This window comes from Miscanthus floridulus, chromosome 4 (genome assembly GCF_019320115.1).
Source record: "Miscanthus floridulus cultivar M001 chromosome 4, ASM1932011v1, whole genome shotgun sequence".
In the NCBI taxonomy this organism is placed as follows: Eukaryota; Viridiplantae; Streptophyta; class Magnoliopsida; order Poales; family Poaceae; genus Miscanthus; species Miscanthus floridulus.
Genome location: NC_089583.1, coordinates 65,966,869 through 65,988,694, shown reverse-complemented (window position 1 = coordinate 65,988,694; position 21,826 = coordinate 65,966,869). Strand labels below are relative to the sequence as shown.

At 44.0% G+C, this 21,826-nt stretch overlaps 1 protein-coding gene across 4 annotated transcripts; it reads right to left on the bottom strand.

Moving 5' to 3' along the window:
- Nucleotides 1-11,235: 11,235 nt before the first annotated feature.
- LOC136551602 (cyclin-P4-1-like) lies at nucleotides 11,236-13,475 on the bottom strand. Of its 4 annotated transcripts, XR_010782631.1 has the most exons (3): nucleotides 12,408-13,475; nucleotides 11,815-11,901; nucleotides 11,236-11,739 (listed from the first exon to the last, which is right to left on the bottom strand). XR_010782631.1 is itself a non-coding variant. In XM_066543150.1 (1 exon), exon 1 carries the CDS (start codon nucleotides 13,338-13,340, stop codon nucleotides 12,654-12,656), a length of 687 nt encoding a protein of 228 aa, XP_066399247.1. In that variant the 5' UTR covers nucleotides 13,341-13,475; the 3' UTR covers nucleotides 12,139-12,653. The 4 variants fall into 4 exon arrangements, 1 of the variants encoding a protein (XP_066399247.1); XR_010782629.1 differs by having other exon boundaries at nucleotides 11,237-12,049; XR_010782630.1 differs by having other exon boundaries at nucleotides 11,237-11,901.
- Nucleotides 13,476-21,826: the final 8,351 nt, after the last annotated feature.

Sequence of the window (21,826 nt, the reverse complement as noted above, 5' to 3'; positions counted from 1 at the left end):
AACAATTTCCAAAAAAAAGGTATGCTTCTCATTGATGCAAAGGTATGCATTTGGGGTAGATGGTTGAGGCTTGAATCTTGTATTTTTTATGGACATCACTTGATTGTTGGAATGACACCACTTGTAGATACCACTTGTACCACTTGTATCTTGTGTAGGGCTTCTTGAGATACCACACATAGGATCTTTGATCTTGATATCAATTTGTGGGACACCTCCCGCTATGTGATAGCATGGGTCATCCATTTGATACACTTGAGCTCTTGTAGGTGAGGGATACATTCTTCATTTGATGATCACTTAAAGTTGAAGATCACTTGTGGAACCATCGTCTTGCATGATTGATACCCTTTGTTATCTTTATGAGTACCACTTATAGGATATCACTTGTGAGTTGATCTAGACATTACTTGTGAATTCTTGATGAAATACTTGAGTCTAGATACCACTTGAAACAACCAAACTAGATATCCATTTGCATTGTTATCTTGTGCTTGTACTCTTATCATTATCATGAGCTTCTAATGTTGACTTGAACTAAATTGATTTGCCTAAGCTTCCAAGTCCGGTTTGAACCAATGACAAGCTTCTTCACACCTCTTGCAAGGGTTATCTTGCCAATGTTGTACTTGTCACTTGTTAGCAATCCAAATTAAGTCAAGTAATTGGGTTCACTAGCTCATGAACAAGTTCATATACTAACCACTAGATCAATTAATCATTCAAGCAATAGTGATAGGCTATGAATGTAAACATTTCATTTGTTATGCATGATCCTATGAAGTATGTACTATATGCACTAACTGCATACTAGTAAGGGATGAAATGATCATGCACATTACAATGATACCTTTGCTATGTTGGAGTAGAGGATAGTCATATAGATTCCAATTCATTACTCCAATAGCAATGTGAAGTCCAATTATAAGCTTGGTGAAGACCAATAGATACCATTTTGAATTCCATTCTTCACCCATATGAAATGAATACCACTTATAATCAAGTGCACTTTCTTGTTGTGGTTGGCTTGCTTCAACTTTTGATCTTTACTTGCATGAGAGCATCAATGTGAGAATACCACTCAAAATATCATGACTAGCTCTCTTTTGGGTGTTGCTTGCTTTCTTGATCAACCCTTTTGATTGCTTCAACTAAGCATCTTAAATGTCCCTTAGATCACCACTTCCATGTTAGCCTTCCAAGTACCATACTTGGTTTACCTACACATAGGCAACAAGCCCCTACACTAGGGAGAAGTGACCTCTCACTAAAGAACCATTCTTGATACTCACTTGAAATAACTTGATTGATTGATCCAAGTGATGAACTTAACTTGATGAGTAACCTTGATTCCTTCTCTAAGTCCTTTTCTTTCTACTTGTTTAAGCCCTTTTCTTTCTACCAAATGATTTCCAATAGTCACTAGAACTTAAACTTCATCTTCATCTTGAGTTTGATCTTGATCTTCCAATTTGAGTACCGAATGTGTGCAAAGTACACTACACAATCAAATGGCCTTGTACTCTTTGCTTGTCATGCTTCTAAATCATCTCAAAACCAAACTTAGGTACCTCAACCACTTGTAAACATGTTTCCAACTTGAGGACCTTTCAATCAAAGTGACTCTAGATCAATCCAACATTTATCACTTTTCTGGCATATTCTGTACCCTTCAAAGAAATAAGCATATTTCCCAAAGTACAAATCCAAATACCATCAAATTTGGTGGAGGTGTGCATTACTAAGTTATCTAGCAGCTGTAAAAATTTAAGATTTAGTTGACTTCTAGATTGCTACTAGATTTCAATTCTTCCACCACTGCTATATGCTGAAAACTGCTGCACTATAGCTGACAAGATCCACTCCAAAATCGAAGCATTTCTTATCCAATTTTCATGAAATTTCTACAGCATCTCATACCATAAGTCTAGAGCATGTATACCAATTTTAATGCCAATCCAATAAGTTTTGATCACTCAAACATGGCTAAGATCACAGCTAGCTCAGATTTTACAATATAGGACATATTTCAACAGTTGAGCTATACTTCATCAAATATGAATCAAACTTGAAACTAACTTGTTTGAATACTTCTATAAGACGTATATCCATTTAAGCCGCTTAATAAAAGTCATCTCATGAATTTATCCAACACAAATCAATCCAAACTTAATTACTAATCAAATTATCCATTCAATCAACTTATAGCAAGCAACTTTGCATATTTGTCTAGTTCAATCAACTCATATGCATCTAAATGAAATGATAAATAAGAGATATACCTTGGTTAGCTCATAATCATCCAACTTGCAAGCTTCAACTCAATTATTTGCAAACCATCAAATATAACCAATGAATCACTAACAACTTGAATTATAGCACTTGTATGATGTAGCATATTTGGACTTTACTCAATTATCATGGCATTGGGTTTGGATGTGCACTAACCTTCATATCTTGAGTCAATATATGATGATCAATATGAAATCAATTGAATTAAGTCTCCAATACTGATGATACCTACAATCAATCATCTACTTTTGATGGTACACAAACAATTTTGAGTCCTCTCAAGTTAGAAGCAACATACTTAGGCATAGCCTTAGTATGAATAGCGGGATATTTTGCAATTGCAACCAATGAGGTACCATTGCCATCCTTCCTAAGCATAGAATCATCATTAATTGAAATAGGCTCAGGAGTGTTACCTAGGGGACATGAATGTGTCATGTGTCCCCTTTCCTGACATGAGTAGCACTTTCTTTTTGCTTGAGCCTTTTCTTCCTTGCTTATGTTGTGCTTCTCATTGCCTTGCTTCTCCTTGTTTTCTTAAGCCTTCTTCTCAAGCTTGTTTGGACCACCCAAAGCTAGGTGGCCCAATATGTCACAACTATAGCATCTCATGTGAGCAATCTTCTCCATTTTCTCTTCTTTGTTCTTGCTCATTTGCTTTGCATCTTGATTCATCCTTGGACGCAATGCTCTTTCTCTTGCTTTTCCACCCCTTCTAGTTTTCTTCTTCTTTATCATCAAATCACCATCTTCATGGTTGATCTTGATTTGCTCTTAGGGTGTATTCTCTTGCTCAATTTGTGGCTTTGGCTGAGGCTCTTCTAGTTGCTTCACCAATTGCTTGGTTGGACACATTGAGGTAAGGTGACCCTAAGTGCGGCACTTGAAGCACTTCACATGCTTGAGCCTCTCTTCTTCTTTTATCTTCTTGAGCTTCTCAATGTTAGGGCAACCACTTCCAAAATGTCCCGTTTCATGACACCGGTAGCATATGGTATGAGAGAGCTTTCTTTGTTGTAGATTCTTCATCTTTCTTTCTATCTTTATTTCGCCCTTTGTCATCTTCTTCTTGAAGCCAAGGCCACACTTGTCACCATAGTTTTTTTGAGTCTTCAACATGTGCTCAAAGGTGACTTTTGAGTTGTAGCACCTCTCTAACTTGTTGCTCAATTTCTTCACTTGTTCATTGAGCTCATTGTTCTCTTTCAAAAGGTTAGTCTCACAAGACATAGAAGTAGAATAAGCATCTATATGTGAAGAGCATGCCATATCTAATAAATCATCACAAGAGGTGGATACATGCTTCTTGCCTATATCACAAGGGTTAGCAACATTTTGTAATTTATCATTTGATCCATGTGATGAGCTCTCATTATTTTTAAGTTTCTTTGTAAACACTTTAATAAGAGAAGCATGTTGTTCTAATAATTCATCATGAGATGCAAGTAGTGTCTCATGATTCAATTTTAGCTCATCATGTGAAGATTTAAAAGCATCAAGTAATTTCTTATGTTCTTCACAAGAGTTCTTTAGAAATGAGTTTTCATTTTCCAATTTCATTGTTTTAGCTTTCTCATTTTCTAAAGACATGGTCATGCTAGCAAGTCTACTCACAAGCTCATTATATGAATCAACATGATCAACCACATTATCATTTGATACCTTGGTGTCACCTTGTGACATGAAACAATGTGGTGATGTAGAAGAGCTTGTAGTAGCATCACAATCATGGCCCGAGCATGAACCATCATCATCAAGATCACCACCAAGTGTGCTTGAGGTAGAATCTTTATGTGCAACATTTGTGGCATCATCATCAACCTTGTCAAGTGAACTTGTAATGGATCGATCATCATCATCATCACTTGACCATGAGGTGGAGCAATCTTCCACAATCACCAAATTGTGATTATGCTCAACACACTCATGTGCCTCCACCTTGTGATCATCCTCCTTGAATTTCCCATCATCACTTGTGGATGAGTCATCGTAGAAGGTTTGGAGTGCCATCCACATATTATGAGCACTTTCCAAGTCCCACACACGTCTAAAAACATCATCATATAAAGCACACATTAGATAATAAAGAGCATGATGATCAAGTTGTAAGCAATCCTCTTGCGCTTGGGTTAGGTTGTCCTTATCCAAAGCATCATGAGAAAAACCAACAACAATGATCCACCATGCCTTGGGACCCAATTCATGGAAATGATCAAGCATATGACATTTCCACCGTGCATAGTGTGTGCCATCAAAAATATGTGAGTCACAAACAACTTCTAGCCCAAAGTTCGCTATTCTCTCGGGTCGGTAAAGACCACAAATGAGAGACCTCGCTCTGATACCACTTGTAGGGTCAAGATGACGACTAGAGGGGGGGTGAATAGTCATTTATAAAACTTAATCGTGTTGGCTAACCAAAACAAGTGCGGAATTAAAACTATTGGTCTAGCCAATACTACACCCCTCTATCTATGTTCTTTAGCACCTTGCAAAGATCCTAGTTAAGCAATAAAGGTGTCAGGCTAACTAGAGCCCACCTAACCAATTCTAGGAGCAAGGTCACACAAACCTATGCCACTAGTATTTTAAATAATGAGGGAGCTCCTACACATGCTAGTAAGCAAAAGCACAACGCCAACTAAGCTCACTAGCAATGCTCAATAACAAGACAACCAATGCTAAATTAGAGAGCACAAATACTTAGCTACACAAACTAAGCAAAGTGACTAACAAGGTTACACAAACCAAATTAGCCACGCAAGGGAGCTACTTCTATGCTACACAAGCAAGAAGGTAACTAGTGAGCTACACAAGCTAACTAATTATAAGAGCAACTACACAAGCACAATGTATATAAAAGTAATCACAAGCTTGTATAAGGGGATTGCAAACCAACAGGAAGAACAAGGTTGACACGATGATTTTCTCCTGAGGTTCACGTGCTTGCCAATATGCTATGTCCCTGTTGTGTCAACCGCTCACTTGGTGGTTCGGCGGCTAATTGGCATCACCCACCAAGCCCGTACGTCGGGCACCACAAGAACCTACCCCGAAAGTGAGGGTAGCTTAATGGCACGCTCAACTAGAGTTGCTCTTCATGGCTCCCGTGGGACGAGCACAATGCCTCTCACAAAGCTCTTCTCCGGAGCACCGCACAAGCTTCTTGCGGGCTTCGACGGAGACCACCACCAAGCCGTCTAGGAGGTGGCAACCTCCAAGAGTAACAAGTACCACCAGCTTGCAACTCGATCACCTAGTGCCACTCGATGCAATCTCACAATGCAACACACTAGAATCACACTCACTCGCAATCGATTCGCACTCTTGCAAGCACAAGTGAGTTAGAGGGCATCCAAGCACTCCTACACAAGCTACATAGGCGTGAGGGTGCTAAGCGACCAGACCAAGGCCAGCCACACACTCCTTTTATAGCCCCAAGGGCTAAACTAGCCGTTACCCCTTCACTAGGCAAAGCGCATACTGACCGGATGCGTAGGTCATAACGACCAGACGGTGAAACCCAGCGTCCGGTCACTTACAGAGAGGTTCCAGCGATGTTTTCAGCGATCGGACGCGTCTGGTCATCACTGACCGTACTCTCCCAGCGTGTGGTCGCTTCTGGACACGCTAAAAACACTGACCGGACACTGGGACCGGATGCACAGGTGCTGACCGGACATTGGAACCCAGCGTCCGGTCGTTTTTCACGCTAGCGTCCGATCGTTTTTCACGCCAGCGTCCGGTCACAGACCTTTCAGCGCTAAAACGGCTATAACTCTTAGCTCTGAACTCCAATTTTGATGATCTTGGATATTTTGGAAAGCTTACTCAGAGGGCTACACATCCCACATGAATACTTGATCCAAATCGCAATGGATCAAAGCAGTATTCCAATCCAAGGACCATCCTATAGTTTGGAGTACACCAAAAAACCTTTTTTCTTTTCTCTAAGTTGATTTACAACAACTCTAACTTCTTCTCCTTTGCAAATATGTCAACACCACCAAGTGTGCACCACCATGTGTATGTGTGTTAGCATTTTCACAATCATTTTCCAAAGAATTAGCCACTCAACTTGCCACGCCACTCAACCCTAGCGACGATGCAAAGTTAGATCACTCGAGTGGCACTAGATGATCGATATGCAAACAAGTTTGCCCCTCTTGATAGTACGGTCATCTATCATAAACCCAGTCATCAACTTCTCTGCACACCTATGACTGGTGAAATGAAATGCCATAGGTTATACCTTTGCCTTACGCATTCCATTCCATCTCCTCCAATGTCGATGCAACACATGCACCAACATGATCAACAATGATATGATCTACTTCATATCATCATGTGATCATATTGGTTCATCGATCTTGACTTCACTTGCTTTTCATCGTTGCCTTCGTTCATCAGCGCCAAGTCTTGCTCAAGCTTCACCGCCATGCGGTCCATCGCTCCAAAGCCTCTGACTTGCCCTTCACGCTTGCAACCATTCCATCAAGCCAAGTCTTGTCTTAATCTTCTCTACCTTGATCACATGACTCAATGTCATGTCTCATGTGCAATAAGCTCCTTCATCATCACATGTGTGAGCTTTGCAACATCTCCAAACCATTTTCACCTTCACGGCATGTGTTGCTCACACACATGTACTTGTGGACTAATCACCTATGTATCTCACATAAACACAATTAGTCCATCTAGGGTTGTCACTCAATTACCAAAACCACACAAGGACCTTTCAGGGAGTCGTGCACGATGCTTGGGGGTAAGGGGCTCGAGATCTGCCTCCTCCGCCATCTCCTCCGGGAGCAGCCTTTGGATCTCACTATGGGCAGGCCCATGCTCTGGATCTGGTGGCGGGAAAGGGGGCAGGATGAACAACATCACAACCTAGCCAGGGGGTGCCCAGCTCGGCCAGGGCCTCTGTGGTGGAATGGGCAGCAGCGGCCGTGTGGCGCGTAGCTACGACCTGCCCGGCAGCTCGGCGGTGCGCCCATCCATCCCTAGCCATCGACGGCGGCGGCCGGCATGGCCAGCGAAGCCGGCTAGGGCATGGTAGCTTGCCTAGTGCGAGGGCGCGCGACGCAGGGAGGAAGAGGAGGGGGTGCTGGTGCTGCACGAGGAGAAGTTGGGAGCAGGGGAGGTCGCCATGGGAGCAGGGAGCGGCGTCGGCGTCGAGAGAGAGGGGTATGCATGGGATCCTCCCGTGCATGTGGTGAAGAGAAACTTGGGAGGCAAACAATGTTCTCAACCATCGGATCGAGAGATGGACGGCTGGTATCAACCGAAGTTGCAGTTGGGCCTATCTCTCAATTTGGGCTAGAATGGAGTCGTCTTTGCCCAAGACTATTTTTCTTTTTTTATTTTCTTTTGCGGGTAGAAATGTATTAAATTCTAAGATATCAAAAATGATTTCAAATGAAAATGTTGTCAACAGCAAAGTAGCAAAACTCATCAATATCCACAACTTAGGTTTTGGTCCTTTTTCCATATGAGTTTGTTTGAATAATTCAAAATTTGAATTTCAAAATATGAAAACTATGACATAATTTTTGGATAGCAAATGACGTCATATGAAAAAGTCATAAACCACAAATTTGTAAAACTCATCAAGATCCACGACTTTTATTTTGGTCATTTCTCCATCGAACTTTGTTTGAACAATTCAAATTTTAAATTTCAAAAAATGATAACTTCAAACAAGATTTTGAAATAGCAAATGATTCCAGCTAAAAAAGTCATAACCAACAAAGTTGTGTAACTCATCAAGGTATATAACATTTAATTTTGGTCATTTTTTCATCCGAAAAACTGGTAGTATACATTGTTCACAAATCCATAAATCTCTGACATAGTTTATGAAACTATATGAAAGATATATCAATTTATAAACAATGTTACTACCACTTTGTCGGATAAAACAATGATCAAAATAAAAGTTCTAGATCTTGATGAGTTCAACAACTTTTATGTTCATGACTTTTTCAGCTGAAATCAATTACTATTTTAAAATGTTGTTTGAAGTTGTCATTTTTTGAAATTCAAATTTTAAATTGATAAAATAAAGTCACATGAAAAGATGATCAAAATAATAGCCATAAGAACACAATAAATTGATAGAGCGTGATTTTAGAAAACTTTAGGAAAAAAATCATCAAATTTAAAGTTAGGATGAGGACGAAAGACTAGTTACAAGTTTTAAAGAGAGATTAAAAAGAAAAACTGCGGTGGTTTGTATGAAGTTAGTACGAGGGCGCTTGTTCTATTTTTCTACGTGTGTTTACTTTTTTCTGTGCGTTTTATAGAAACCCACAGAATATTTGTAATTTTTCTGTATGTATTGGCACACACAGAAAAATCATGTAATTATTCTGTCGATTTTTTTATTTTTTCTGTCGGTATTTTTGGAACCCACAGAATAATTACTAGTTTTTTTGTGTGTACCAAAAAAACACATAGAAAAATTCGTTATACACATGAGTATTCGAGTTTCTAGTAGTACTTGTATAATTTTTTAAAAGATTATTCAACCCCTAGCATTCCACCTGTCCTTACACCTCCAAAACCTCCTGCTCAGTAAAAGGGGGGCGTCCAGGGAGCCTAGTTCAAGGTGGCTAAAGTTCAAATCCTCCCACTCCCAGTGCTGAGGCCCCGAGGGTTGTCTCGTCACTCCCATTACTCTAGAAAATATTCATGCGCCACTTGTTCTTTTTTTCCTCATGCGAAATTGCCAAGCTTTGGTCCCTTTGCAGCTTGGAATGAAATTTTTTTTCTCCGCTGGGAAATGATTTTTAAGTGAAAATAATTGGAATTTGCCATTATGTGTCATACAATAGCGATTTGCTCCATTCTTTCAGTCGTCGTGCAGTGCTTGGAAGCCTATAGTTGAGACGGTGGAAAGGTTCAGAATGTGGGTTATGCTCCGTCCAGGCCATTTGGATTACGTGCTGAATACTCAGCATATGAATCCAGAAGTTTTCAAATTTAAATTGTTTTGGCCTTGGCGGTTCACTTTGATTTGAGAGGGATATGAGTATGCTGTAAAGAGAGGCCCCGTAGGATATGTGCGTCTCGAAGGACAAATCCCAATCCTCGCTGCAGAAAACATGGTCTAGGCGTACGAGAGTTGGGTTGCTTCGTTCATTACTCAAGTATATTTTCAATTCTGGAGATGTCATTGAGCATTTGTGAAAAGCTGAGCCATAAGGTTTCTATTGAGGTTTTGTGTTGTTTTTGTCCCTTGCTCGATCGGTAATGCTCAGGATTGGGCGGCTGTTCGATTGGATGTCGCTTCTCGGGCCTGCGCGCGCTACTGACCCAACAAGTCTGCCTCCTTCTCTGTACGTCTCCTCCATCTCTTTCAAAAATATCATTCTACTTGCTCACCCCTCGCACGCTTCACAATGCCATGCGGCCATCAGCCCGCCCCACTCTGCATTCACCGCAGCAGACATCTCTCCCGTGCTCCCTCATCCTACGCTGCTCACTCCTCGCTCCTGCTCGTTACGCGCCCCACCCGCGCCGCCAGGTGCGTCGCCCGCCTCTGCTAATGCTGGCGTGCCATCGCGCACCTCAGGTCGATCCCTACCGAGCCAAGGCCACCCACGAGCTGGTGGTGCTCGCACGTTGCCGCTCGGCGCCGGCTCCTACTCCGAGGTCAGAATCAACTGGCCTTGGCCTTTTCCCACACCTATGTTGCAAATGTATGTTTCAAGTGTTTTAGGTGTTATCAGAGATATGTTGCAGGTGTTTCGTATGGATGTTGTAAAAGTAGATCGTGATGTTACATATGCTACAAGTGTTTCAGAGGCATGTCGCAAGTGTTTCAGAGACATGTTGCAAGCGTTTGTTCAAAATGTTTTAGACGTATGTTGCAAACGTTTTTATCTGAATGTTGTGCATGTTTCACACATGTAGCAAGGATATGTTTTAAATGTTCCAGTCTTATGTTGCAATAAGTGCTTCCATGTTGCAAGTTGCAAGTGTTTTATCTAGATATTGCACATATTTCACACATGTTGCAAGTGTTTTATCTATTTAAGATGTATGTTGTTTTATGTTGAAAGTGTTTTCGTGTTTCGGAGGTATGTTCAGAGAGTCATGAGGGCACGGCCCGAGCACCAAGGGGCGGCGGATGGGGCGTGCAGTGCGCCTGGGTACTGCGGACGGGGTATGCTCATCCTCATCTTGGCTCCCGGGTCCCACCCGCGCAGAGAAAGAGGAGGGACTCAAGGGGAGGGGCGAGGTGGACAGGACCCGAGCACGTGTGTGGGGCGGGACGAGGCAGGGATGGACGAGCGCATGCAGCAGCGAACGGCGCTGCGGCAGGCGAGCTGGCGACCGAAGCCGGGGTCGCGCGATGGCTTTTTCTGATGGATCGTTCTGTTAGGCCGTTCGGTGGGTGGGAGTGTGCCCAGATTACCATACGACAAAATTATATCCTATCCGACGTCCAGGCACCGGCAATTCCCTTGCTCAATAGATGAGGTGGCCATACACAGACACACAGTAACTCTAAAATCCGTGCCACTGTTTTATCTGAACAGTAGCTGAAATTGTGGTCGAGATGCCAGTAAGCTCTCATCCCAACCCAAAGCAACAGGATGTAGCTGAAATTGTGATCGAGATGCCACACGCGTGCGGCAATGGGCCGGCGGCAGCATTCGGTAGCTCCCCAAGCAGGCAGCAAGGAATCAACGATTTCGTGCACAATGCCTCTCCTGACTTCAGATTTCAGTCCTCTGGACTTTCCAGCAAGCTATGTTGATGTTGGGGCTAGCCATGAAAAAGCAAATATGGATGGATGCCTCTCAACAAATGATGCAAGCGAACCAAGGCACGGCTGCTGCAGCTGGGTAACAGTGAACCAAGGCACGGCAGCAGCCGCAGCAGGTTGTAGGTAGCTGAAACATATAGCAGATCGAAACACATGCCATTGATGCAACAACACACAACGGTCTGAAGAAACACAGGTTTTAGTTGGTACTTGACGATCCAGTACATATAAAACACAGCAAGCTGCTCTGCTAGTGAGCAGCAACGACGAGGTCTGTACAAGAGCTGCAAGCAAACAAAGAGCTGATGAAACGGACAGCACGATGCAGAAATACACGGGCGCAGATCGATAACCACCCAGACTGGTTTTAAGACCAGTCACTACTGAAACCTCCAGGAGCAGTTCTGTGGCTTCTGGTCCAGGGAGAGCATCTCGTCCACTTCGGGCCCAGCAACGAGCATCCCTGGCGACTTGCAGCTGGCCACGAGCATGTGAGCATCCACCGTCTTCTCCTCTCAGCCCTGTGCCTACAGCAAAGTCAAGACAGAAGAAGCAACCAAAACAAGGAGAATTGATTGAATGGAATGAATTGAATGCTGACTGAATCGATGAAACCTTCCCTCTGGTCATGAGCATCCAACGTCTTCTCTTCACAGCCCTGTGCCTACTGCCTACAGCAAAACAAGACAGACTAAGTAGAATAAGCAACCAAAACAAGGAGAATTGATTGACTGAATCGAAGACACCTTCCCTCCAGCCACGAGCATCCACCATCTTCTCCTCACGGCCTTGTGCCTACAGCCAAAAGGATTCTTCTCCTCACGGCCTTGTGCCTACAGCCAAAACGATAAGACAGACGAAGTAAAACAAGAAGAATCCACTGAATTCAATTCGTTAGTATTTCAGTTTGAAAAATCGTAATTGGACATCACGGCGGGTGGTGGCCGGCAAGCTCAGACGGGGTGGTGCAACTCCTCATCTCTGGAAGTGACACAGGTGTTAAGAATAACACTTTATACACACACAGACAAGAAGAATCACACATGAATCTGGTACTGAAGAACCACATAAGAACCACATCCTAATCACCTGATATACTTCACTAACAAGGAGTACCACAACATTATGCATTTCTATTAACTTGACATCTGACAGGACATTATACTCTTTGAGTGACTTGACAGTAGCTAAAGTACCATAACCACTAAACCTTCAGAGTTCAGAACACAATACTGTCAACTGTGCCCTTCCCATTGACTTCAAATCTTAAGAAATCTACAGAAATTAATAAACTCTTCCAAGGAGATAACAGCGGCTGCAGCTCGAATTGTTAGACAACCTTGACTGGCCCTGGTGACGAGCAGTTGACCCAAACGAAAACTCCACTTGTGGCCCTGGCCACGAGCAGATGACCAAAACGAAAACAACTTGTGGACTGTGTCCTTTAGCCTCCAGCCACGAAATTTCACCATCTTCTTCTCAAAGCCCTGTGCCTACAGCAAAATCAAAACAGACCAAGTAAAACAAGCAACGAAAACAATAAGAATTGACTGAATTGAGTTCGTAAAAATTTCAGTTTAGAATCCTAATTGGACATCACGGTGGGTGGTGGCAGGCAAGTGCGGACGCGGCGGTGCTCCTCCTCTTCGTCTCCGGCCATGGCGTCCGCCTGCCTCTTCCTACTGGCGCAGCTCCCGCGCGGCGGCAGGGGCACCTTCTCCAGCACCCCGCAGAAGCACTTGAACTCGTAGCCGTCCACGAACAAGCGGGAGCTGATCGCGCGCAAGAACCGCTCCTCTAGGCCTGCGATCTCGCCGGTGCGGATCGCGCGGTCTGAGGCGGCCTCGAACACGGCGGCCCAGTTCTTGGGGGAGTGTCCGCCGAGGAAAAGCGCGACAGCCACCAGCCGGTGCGCGGTGGACGGCTCCACCACGATCCCCGCCACCCGCGCCGCGTGGCTGCCGATGAATCGCGTCAGATAAACGCCAGCGAGCACGAAACACGTACCGTCGACGCGGATCACTTGTCCGGTGGCGGCCTCCGACCGAACCAGCACATAGATCCGCTCGAGGAAGTCCCGGATTGGCACCTTGGGAACCGTCCGCCCGCGGAAGGCGCGGACCAGATCGCTTCCGGCGGGTTGGGAGGCGGCGGCGGCGGCGGCGGCGGCGTGGAGGCGGGCATCCTCCTCGACGAGCGCTGCGAGGAGGGGGAGAGATCGGGGGATCCCCCGGTCGTCCTCGCACAGGCCGATGGCGGCAGCGGCGGCCATTGCGAGAGCGAGAGTGAACGAAAGCGAGACCGAGGGCGCGGGTTTCGGCGACTGGATCAGATGGCGAGAGCGAGCCAGATCGAAAGCGACGGCGAGGGTTTCGGCGACTGGATCGGATTGGATCAAATTAGATGTGGCGCGAAACAGAGGAGGGAGGGAGACGGCGAGGTAGGAGCGTATTTTATACACGCAGGATACGCGTTACAACTGCGCTGTACGTATACGGTAGGATACGCGTCAGTACTACGCTGGCACGCAGGTTGGGCCAGTTTGCGTGGGCCTATCTGCAATACTCGGCCCTATTTCTGAACGGGGAACGGAAAAACGAGGAGAATTTTCTGAAATCTGGAAAAAAAGGCATGTAACAACATATGAAACCCTATAAGTTAAGTGGATTAAAAAACTAATAAAACAGTAGATTTGTAAAATATAGCCCCATTGTAATATTATCAGTGTCAAGATAATTCCATTCCACGAAAAACCTTCCATTGCTAAAGTTCTTTGTGTTTTTTTTTTCTTCCAAATTTTCCCTAATATTTTGAGTTTATAGTTCCAAGTTGAAATGGCTCTCGTTGTTTAGATCCCATACACTGGAAGTCTTAATTAAAGTAATAAAAAGTGAACCATCAATGTAATAACATTACTAATTTCAAAAGAATTTCATTTCATGAAAAGAAATTCAAACCTATATTGCTAAAGTTACTTTTTCTTTCAAACCCCCTTGTTTTTCTTTTCAAATTTAGAAAGTGATTCGGGCCAAGTTGTGGGCCTATCTGCAGTACTTTATATTGCTAAATTTAGAAAACAAGGAGAATTCCAAAAATATAAGAAGATGTAAATAAATAGGTTAAAGAATTAAGGCACTAAAATTAAAAACAATAAATCAATTTAGTAACATTATTAATTTCAAGAGAATTTCATTCAACCAAAATAATCAAAATTAAATTGCTAAAGTTCTTTTTGTTTCTTTTTTCAAATTCCCGTATGTTTTTATTACATCGGCCCTCCTCACCTTCAAAAGATTTCAAGCGTTACTTTATATATATATTAACTTTAAAAAGGTTGTACTTCGGAGTTAGTAGATCCCACTTTTAGAAAAAAAGGAATTTCATTCTAGTCCTTGCAAGTTATCACTTAATCATTTGTCATTACATTTCTATTATAGCCTCGGGCTTATAAAACATGCTCCTAAAATAGCAATCAAGAGAAGGAAACAAAATGTCAATTCAAGCCACATACTAATTAACTGGTTGTTTGGATCTAGGAGCTAAAGTTTAGTCCGTGTCATATCAGACGTTGAGCTAATTATAAAACTAATTGCACAGTAGTAGACTAATTAGCGAGACAATTCTATTAAGCCTAATTAATTCATGATTAGCGGATATTTACTATAGCACCACATTGTCGAATCATGGACTAATTAGGCTTAAAAATTCGTCTCGCAAATTAGCCTCCATCTGTATAATTTATTTTTTAATTAGTCTATATTTAATACTTCTAATTAGCATCAAACATCCGATGTGACGGGACTAAAACTTTAGTATGTGGGAACCAAACACAAGCACTAAGCTATTAGAAGACATCCACTCATGATTGGTGAAGATCTCGAATGCTATGGTCTTCAATGTAGGACATGCCACCTTAATCTTGGGCGTAAACCAAATGCAGCTTGAATCACTCTCCAAGCAAAGAGCGCCACATAACAGTTAAAGAGGAGGTGTCAAATGGTCTCTTTACCGTTGCTCCTTTTGGTTTACTAACTTTTTATACATTTTAATTGCTTCGTGAAAATACCATTCTTATTGAGTTCCACTTAAACCTATCTTGTTGGCTATACATACTTCTGAACTTTCCGTAGCTTATGCAATAGAACTTGTTCTCTAATTTTAGTCTACGATTATCTTAGGGCGCCTTTGGCAAGCATGAACGTTTCCGATTCTGCCGTGGATCCCACGAATCAGTGCCAAACGAAATAAGGCACAGCGTTTTGGCCAAGAAACCAGTGCAACGATTCTCATTTTTTACGCTATGCTGGTGAAACGGCCTAGGAGTAGTTTCGTTCGATTGTGTTTCTTCCATCTTCTCTTCATTAGCAATTGTATTTTTTCCCATTTTCGGTCGCGTGCGCTCGGAGGAATTTTGGAAGAATCTGGAGGAATCTGTGAGAGAAAAACACTGTTTCGGATGAAAAAAAAAAAACAAATCAAGCCGGGTTTAAAGACACGCGAACGGGACCTTCCTTTCTAAGTGCAACAAATTAAAATGAATAGTATTTAAGTAGATCTTCAACCATAAAAAATTCTTATTTTTTTGAACATTTCTTATTAATATTATTTTTTATATAAAAAATAATTTCTTCAGGGATCAGAATCTAACCCACCAGCCAAACGATCTTACGAAGTCATTGTCTGAAACGTTTCTTAAGAAGCCGGATCCGAAGCGTTTCTATGAGAATCTAGATCCTTACCGAACACACCCTTATAGTCCGCCATACTAATCTATCACTTGACAACTATACAACTACAACAAAAGATGGTAGCTCCTGATGATACGTTAAGGACATGTTTGGTTGCCCTGACGTTGCGCTCCTATATCTGCCCAGCTGTAGAATCTTTGAGAGAAGTAAATTTGCTACCTATCAAATTTATGGCTCCGCAGTTGCAAATATATGGCCGCATCCTACACCTCGCGGTGTGGCCAAATCGAGAGCCTGGCCCCCAGATGCAGCGCACAGGAAATGACCCACACGCCAGCCTCATGTAAATAATCTATATATTTGCTTATACAAGCAACCAAATATTTTTGTTCACAAGAATTACTGTATCCACATATACAAACCAATTGAATACTGTTATGTGAGGTTTCGGCTTGTGGAACAGGTTAACATGGCTATCTCCAACGGAGTACCATAAGTGCACTTAAACCCAAAATGGGTCTTCGATGGTAGTGTATCGGCCTCCAATAAAGTACCTATATTGAAGATCCATTTTAGGTGGCAGGTGAGGTACAACCCAAATACGGGCATGCTCTCTCCTAAAAAATTATTTTTCAGAAATGGTTTTCTTTTAGGTCCTGTTGTTCGAGAAAACAAAAAATAAGTATTGAACTTTTTGTCTGTAGTGCTACCCAAATATCAAATGGGTCTTATATTTTGGATATCGTTGTTGGAGATAGTCGGAGAGTCTAATGGTCTGGTTTGGTTTGGGGTAGTACCTATAATAGTTTGGTTGGGTTTGAATCGAGGAACAGAAATGGTGGGGTGGGGTGGATTGGCTGGACAAATGGTGGGGGTGGCTTATACATTCGTCCGTCCCTACCTATCCGGACGCTGCCCCCAGATGTGTAGTGGACCGGCCCAACGCCTTCCTCAAATCCCCTTGTCCGTTTTTAATAAAAAAACGATCGTCGCTTTTATCTGCTCGTTGCTCCTATCGGCTTGTCACTCCTATCCGCTCGCCTGCCGCCTTCGAGGAGCAGCGCACGGGCACTGGATTGCCAAGCGCGATGGACGGCCACCTCCGAGCCACGGCGTTCGGCTGCCGGCCCTGCCTGCCAGGCACGGCGTTCGGCCCCTGGACTTTGGGCCCTGCCTGTCAGGTGCGGCGCCTGGCCACCTCTGAGCCATGGCTGCCCTCTGGCTCCCTGTCACGTCGTGTGGCTGCCTTCCTACCGTCTCGCGCCAGCCCCCCATGTACAAGCGCCGTCGGGCCGCTGCCTCCGACTAACTCCACACGCCGACGGTTCTCCATGCGATGTGCTGAAAATGCATGTTGCAAACGTATGTTTCATGTGTTTCAGGTGTTTCATAGGTATGTTGCAACTGTTTCATGCGGATGTTGCAAAAGTAGATCGAGATGTTGTATATGTTGCAATGGTACCGAATGTGCTGTGATGCCAATATTTTCCCTCCCCAATGAACTCCTAGCTTAGTTGTAGCATCAAATTTGCCTAATAGTTAATTCAGAAGGGAGGAGTAGAAGGCCACACGGATCTAGTAGTAGTACCTGAGCAAAAAAAACAGAATACATTGATTTGGTACCTTGCTCGTCGCCACCATGCCATTGACCTGTGCAGAGAAGAGACGATGCCATGAGAGAGGGTAGTGGGAGGAAGGGGATCGGAGCTTGCCTTGCTAGATGCTGGGGATGTTGTGGTAGTGGCATCCGTGGCTCATCGACCTCGACATCGACAATCCCTAGGGGAGGAGCAGGGTCACGCAGCAGCGACAGGCACCGCCGGGAGCTGGGGGGCGTGCATGCCGCCAGGGGCTGAGGGAGTGTAGGGTCGAGATGGCGACTAGAGGGGGGTGAATAGTCGTTTCAAAAACTTAATCGTGTCGGCTAACCGAAACAAGTGCGGAATTAAAACTATTGGTCTAGCCAAGACTACACCCCTTTATCTATGTTCTTTAGCACCTTGCAAAGATCCTAGTTAAGCAACAAAGGTGTCAGGCTAACTAGAGCTCACCTAACCAATTCTAGGAGCAAGGTCACACAAACATATGCCACTAGTATTTTAAGCAATGAGGGAGCTCCTACACATGCTAGTAAGCAAAAGCATAAAACCAACTAAGCTCACTAGCAATGCTCAATAACAAGACAACCAATGCCAAATTAGAGCGCAAATACTTAGCTACACAAACTAAGCAAAGTGACTAACAAGGTTACACAAACCAAATTAGCCACGCAAGGGAGCTACTTCTATGCTACACAAGCAAGAAGGTAACTAGTGAGCTACACAAGCTAACTAATTATAAGAGCAACTACACAAGCACAATGTATATAAAAGTAATCACAAGCTTGTGTAAGGGGATTGCAAACCAACGGGAAGAACAAGGTTGACACAATGATTTTCTCCTGAGGTTTACGTGCTTGCCAACACGCTATGTCCCCGTTGTGTCGACCGCTCACTTGGTGGTTCGGCTGCTAATTGGCATCACCCACCAAGCCCGCACGTCGGGCACCACAAGAACCTACCCCAAAAGTGAGGGTATTTCAATGACACGCTCAACTAGAGTTGCTCTTCGCAGCTCCCGCGGGGCAAGCACAATGCCCCTCACAAAGCTCTTCTCCGGAGCACCGCACAAACTTCTTGCGGGCTTCGACGGAGACCACCACAAGCCGTCTAGGAGGTGGCAACCTCCAAGAGTAACAAGCACCACCGGCTTGCAACTCGATCACCTAGTGCCACTCGATGCAATCTCACAATGCAACGCACTAGAATCACACCCACTCACAATCGATTCACACTCTTGCAAGCACAAGTGAGTTAGAGGGCATCCAAGCACTCCTACACAAGCCACATAGGCGTGAAGGTGCTAAGCGACCAGCCCAAGGCTGGCCACACACTCCTTTTATAGCCCCAAGGGCTAAACTAGCCATTACCCCTTCATTGGGCAAAGCGCGTACTGACTGGACGCGCAGGTCATAACGACCGGACGTTGAAACACAGCATCTAGTCACTTACAGAGAGGTTCTAGCGATGTTTTTCAGCGATCGGACACGTCTGGTCATCACTGACCGGACTCTCCCAGCGTCCGGTCGCTTCAGGACATGCTAAAAACACTGATCGGACGCTGGGACCGGACACGCAGGTGTTGACCGAACGCTGGAACCCAGCGTCCGGTCGTTTTTCGCGCCAGCGTCCGGTCACAGACCTTTCAGCGCTAAAACATCTATAACTCTTAGCTCTGAACTCCGATTTCGATGATCTTAGACATTTTAGAAAGCTTACTCAGAGGGCTACACATCCCACATGAATACTTGATCCAAATCACAATGGATCAAAGCAGTATTCCAATACAAGGACCATCCTATAGTTTGGAGTACACCAAAAAACCTTTTTCTCTTCTCTAAGTTGATTTACAACAACTCTAACTTCTTCTCCTTTGCAAATGTGTAACACCACCAAGTGTGCACCACCATGTGTATGTGTGTTAGCATTTTCACAATCATTTTCCAAAGAATTAGCCACTCAACTTGCCACACCACTCAATCCTAGCGACGATGCAAAGTTAGATCACTCGAGTGGCACTAGATGACTGATATGCAAACAAGTTTGCCCCTCTTGATAGTACGGCCATCTATCCTAAACCCGGTCATCAACTTCTCTACACACCTATGACCGGTGAAATGAAATGCCCTAGGTTATACCTTTGTCTTGCGCATTCCATTCCATCTCCTCCAATGTCGATGCAACACATGCACCAATATGATCAACAATGATATGATCCACTTCATATCATCATGTGATCATATTGGTTCATCGATCTTGACTTCACCTACTTTTCACCGTTGCCTTCGTCCATCGGCGCCAAGTGTTGCTCAAGCTTCACCGCCACGCGGTCCATCGCTCTAAAGCCTCTGACTTGCCCTTCACGCTTACAACCGGTCCATCAAGCCATGTCTTGTCTTGATCTTCTCCACCTTGATCACATGACTCAATGTCATGTCTCATGTGCAATAAGCTCCTTCATCATCACATGTGTGAGCTTTGCAACATCTCCAAACCATTTTCACCTTCATGGCATATGTTGTTCATACATATGTACTTGTGGACTAATAACCTATGTATCTCACATAAACACAATTAGTCCATCTAGGGTTGTCACTCAATTACCAAAACCACACAAGGACCTTTCAATCTCCTCCTTTTTGGTAATTGATGACAACTCTACAAAGATATGGAAATTAAGCTCATTTGGATTCATGTTGCTTGCCCAAGCAATTTTACCATGTATAAATAATTTTGGACAAGTACCACAAGCCCAAAATGGTAGTATTAGCTCCCCCCTACATATGTGCTAGAGTGTTTGTTTTGAAGCTCACACGTATGTGAAAGCATCTAGGGCCCTAGTTGGGTTTCAGTGATTAATGACAATACAAGATTACTATGACTAACGTGTGTTTTGCAGAGACAAGTAAGTTAGGTCATGGTAATGGAGATCAATTGGGCAATCAAGGTTGTCATGCCCCTACGATGGAAATCGTTTTGGTTTTCAAAGGATGGACGACAAGGTTAAGGATGACTAGTTCTAAGTGTCGATTGGAGTTGGAGAGACACTTAGAGTAGTTTAGGACTTTGTTTTTTCTTTGGCCGTACTATTAAGGGGGGTATGGACGGGTAGCTTGACCTAGTTGAGTCTAGTGAGTTAGGTGTGGTGCACACTTGTTAAAACTAACTCTAGGTAGCTCCTATGAATGCCTAAGATCCTTTGGAGCAAACTTCATTCACATATGTTCAAGAGTTGGAAGTGAATGAAGGGTCAAATGCTGACCGGACGCTGGCCGCAGGGTCCGGTCAGTTCATTTGATCAGCAGTCTGTGTTTGGTGCGACCGGACGCTGGAGAGGTCAAGTGACCGGACGCTGAAAGGCAGCGTCCGGTCGACTCCAGTAAGGTTCTAGAGAAGGGAATCTGTGACCGGACGCGTTCGGTCAGTACTGACCGGACCCTGAGGGTTCAGCGTTCGGTCGAGTCCAGTAAGGTTCCAATAAGGGTTTAATACGACTGGACATGTCCGGCCAGTGGTGACCGGACCCTGCCAGCGTCCGGTCAACTCAATTTCACTGGTTCGCGGGTTGAACTGACCGGAGCGTCCGGTCACCCCGTAGAAGCTCATAACGGTTCATTTTTCAGGCTGCCTTATAAATAGAAGCTCCACTCGTGTGTGGAGTTACTTTTGCTTATTCCAACAGTTGAGAAACACATTTGTGAGTGCCAAGAAGAGCAAGGTCCTAGTGAGGTGATTGAGATTTGAGAATCCAAGAGAGTAGCCTCATTAGTGAATCAAGAGTAGCCAAGTGTGCATCCATCTTCTCATTAGGCTTCGCGTGGTCAAGTGAGAGTTCGTGCTTGTTACTCTTGGTGATCACCATCACCTAGACGGCTTGGTGGTGATTGGGAGCTTGGTGATCACCCGACGGAGCTTGTGGGTGACCCAACTCAAGTTGTGAGCGGCTTTGGGTGATTCACCGTGACGGAGTGTCGAAGAATCAACCCGTAGAGAGCACTTGATCCTTGCGCGGATTAAGGGGGAGCTACACCCTTACGCGGGTGCTCCAACGAGGACTAGTGGGGAGTGGCGACTCTCCGATACCTCGGCAAAACATCACCGCGTTCCTCTCTCTCCTTACTTTGAGCATTCACTTTGAGTATTTGCTTTGAGCAATTCAATACTTGTCTTTACATTCATAGAATTGCCATGCTAGAGTAAGTTTGGAATATACGTTACAAGTCCTTTGTGCGTTAGTTTGATAGAAACACTTTTCTAGGCACAAGGGGTTAATTGGGCGATCCGTAGGATTTGATTATTGCAAGAAAATTTAGAATTAGCCCAATTCACCCCCCTCTTGGGCATCTTGATCCTTTCAGTATGCATAGATTGAAATTATGGGAGAGTAATTGCTACCAAATGATGCTAAGATGTATAGAGTAAACCTTTAAAGTGTGATACCAATCGGAGTTGCACCTTTAAGTTCATCCTTA

Bases quoted from the DNA above. Each gene is read 5' to 3' on its own strand.
- LOC136551602 (XM_066543150.1), bottom strand. From the start codon at position 13,340: ATGGCCGCCGCTGCCGCCATCGGCCTGTGCGAGGACGACCGGGGGATC.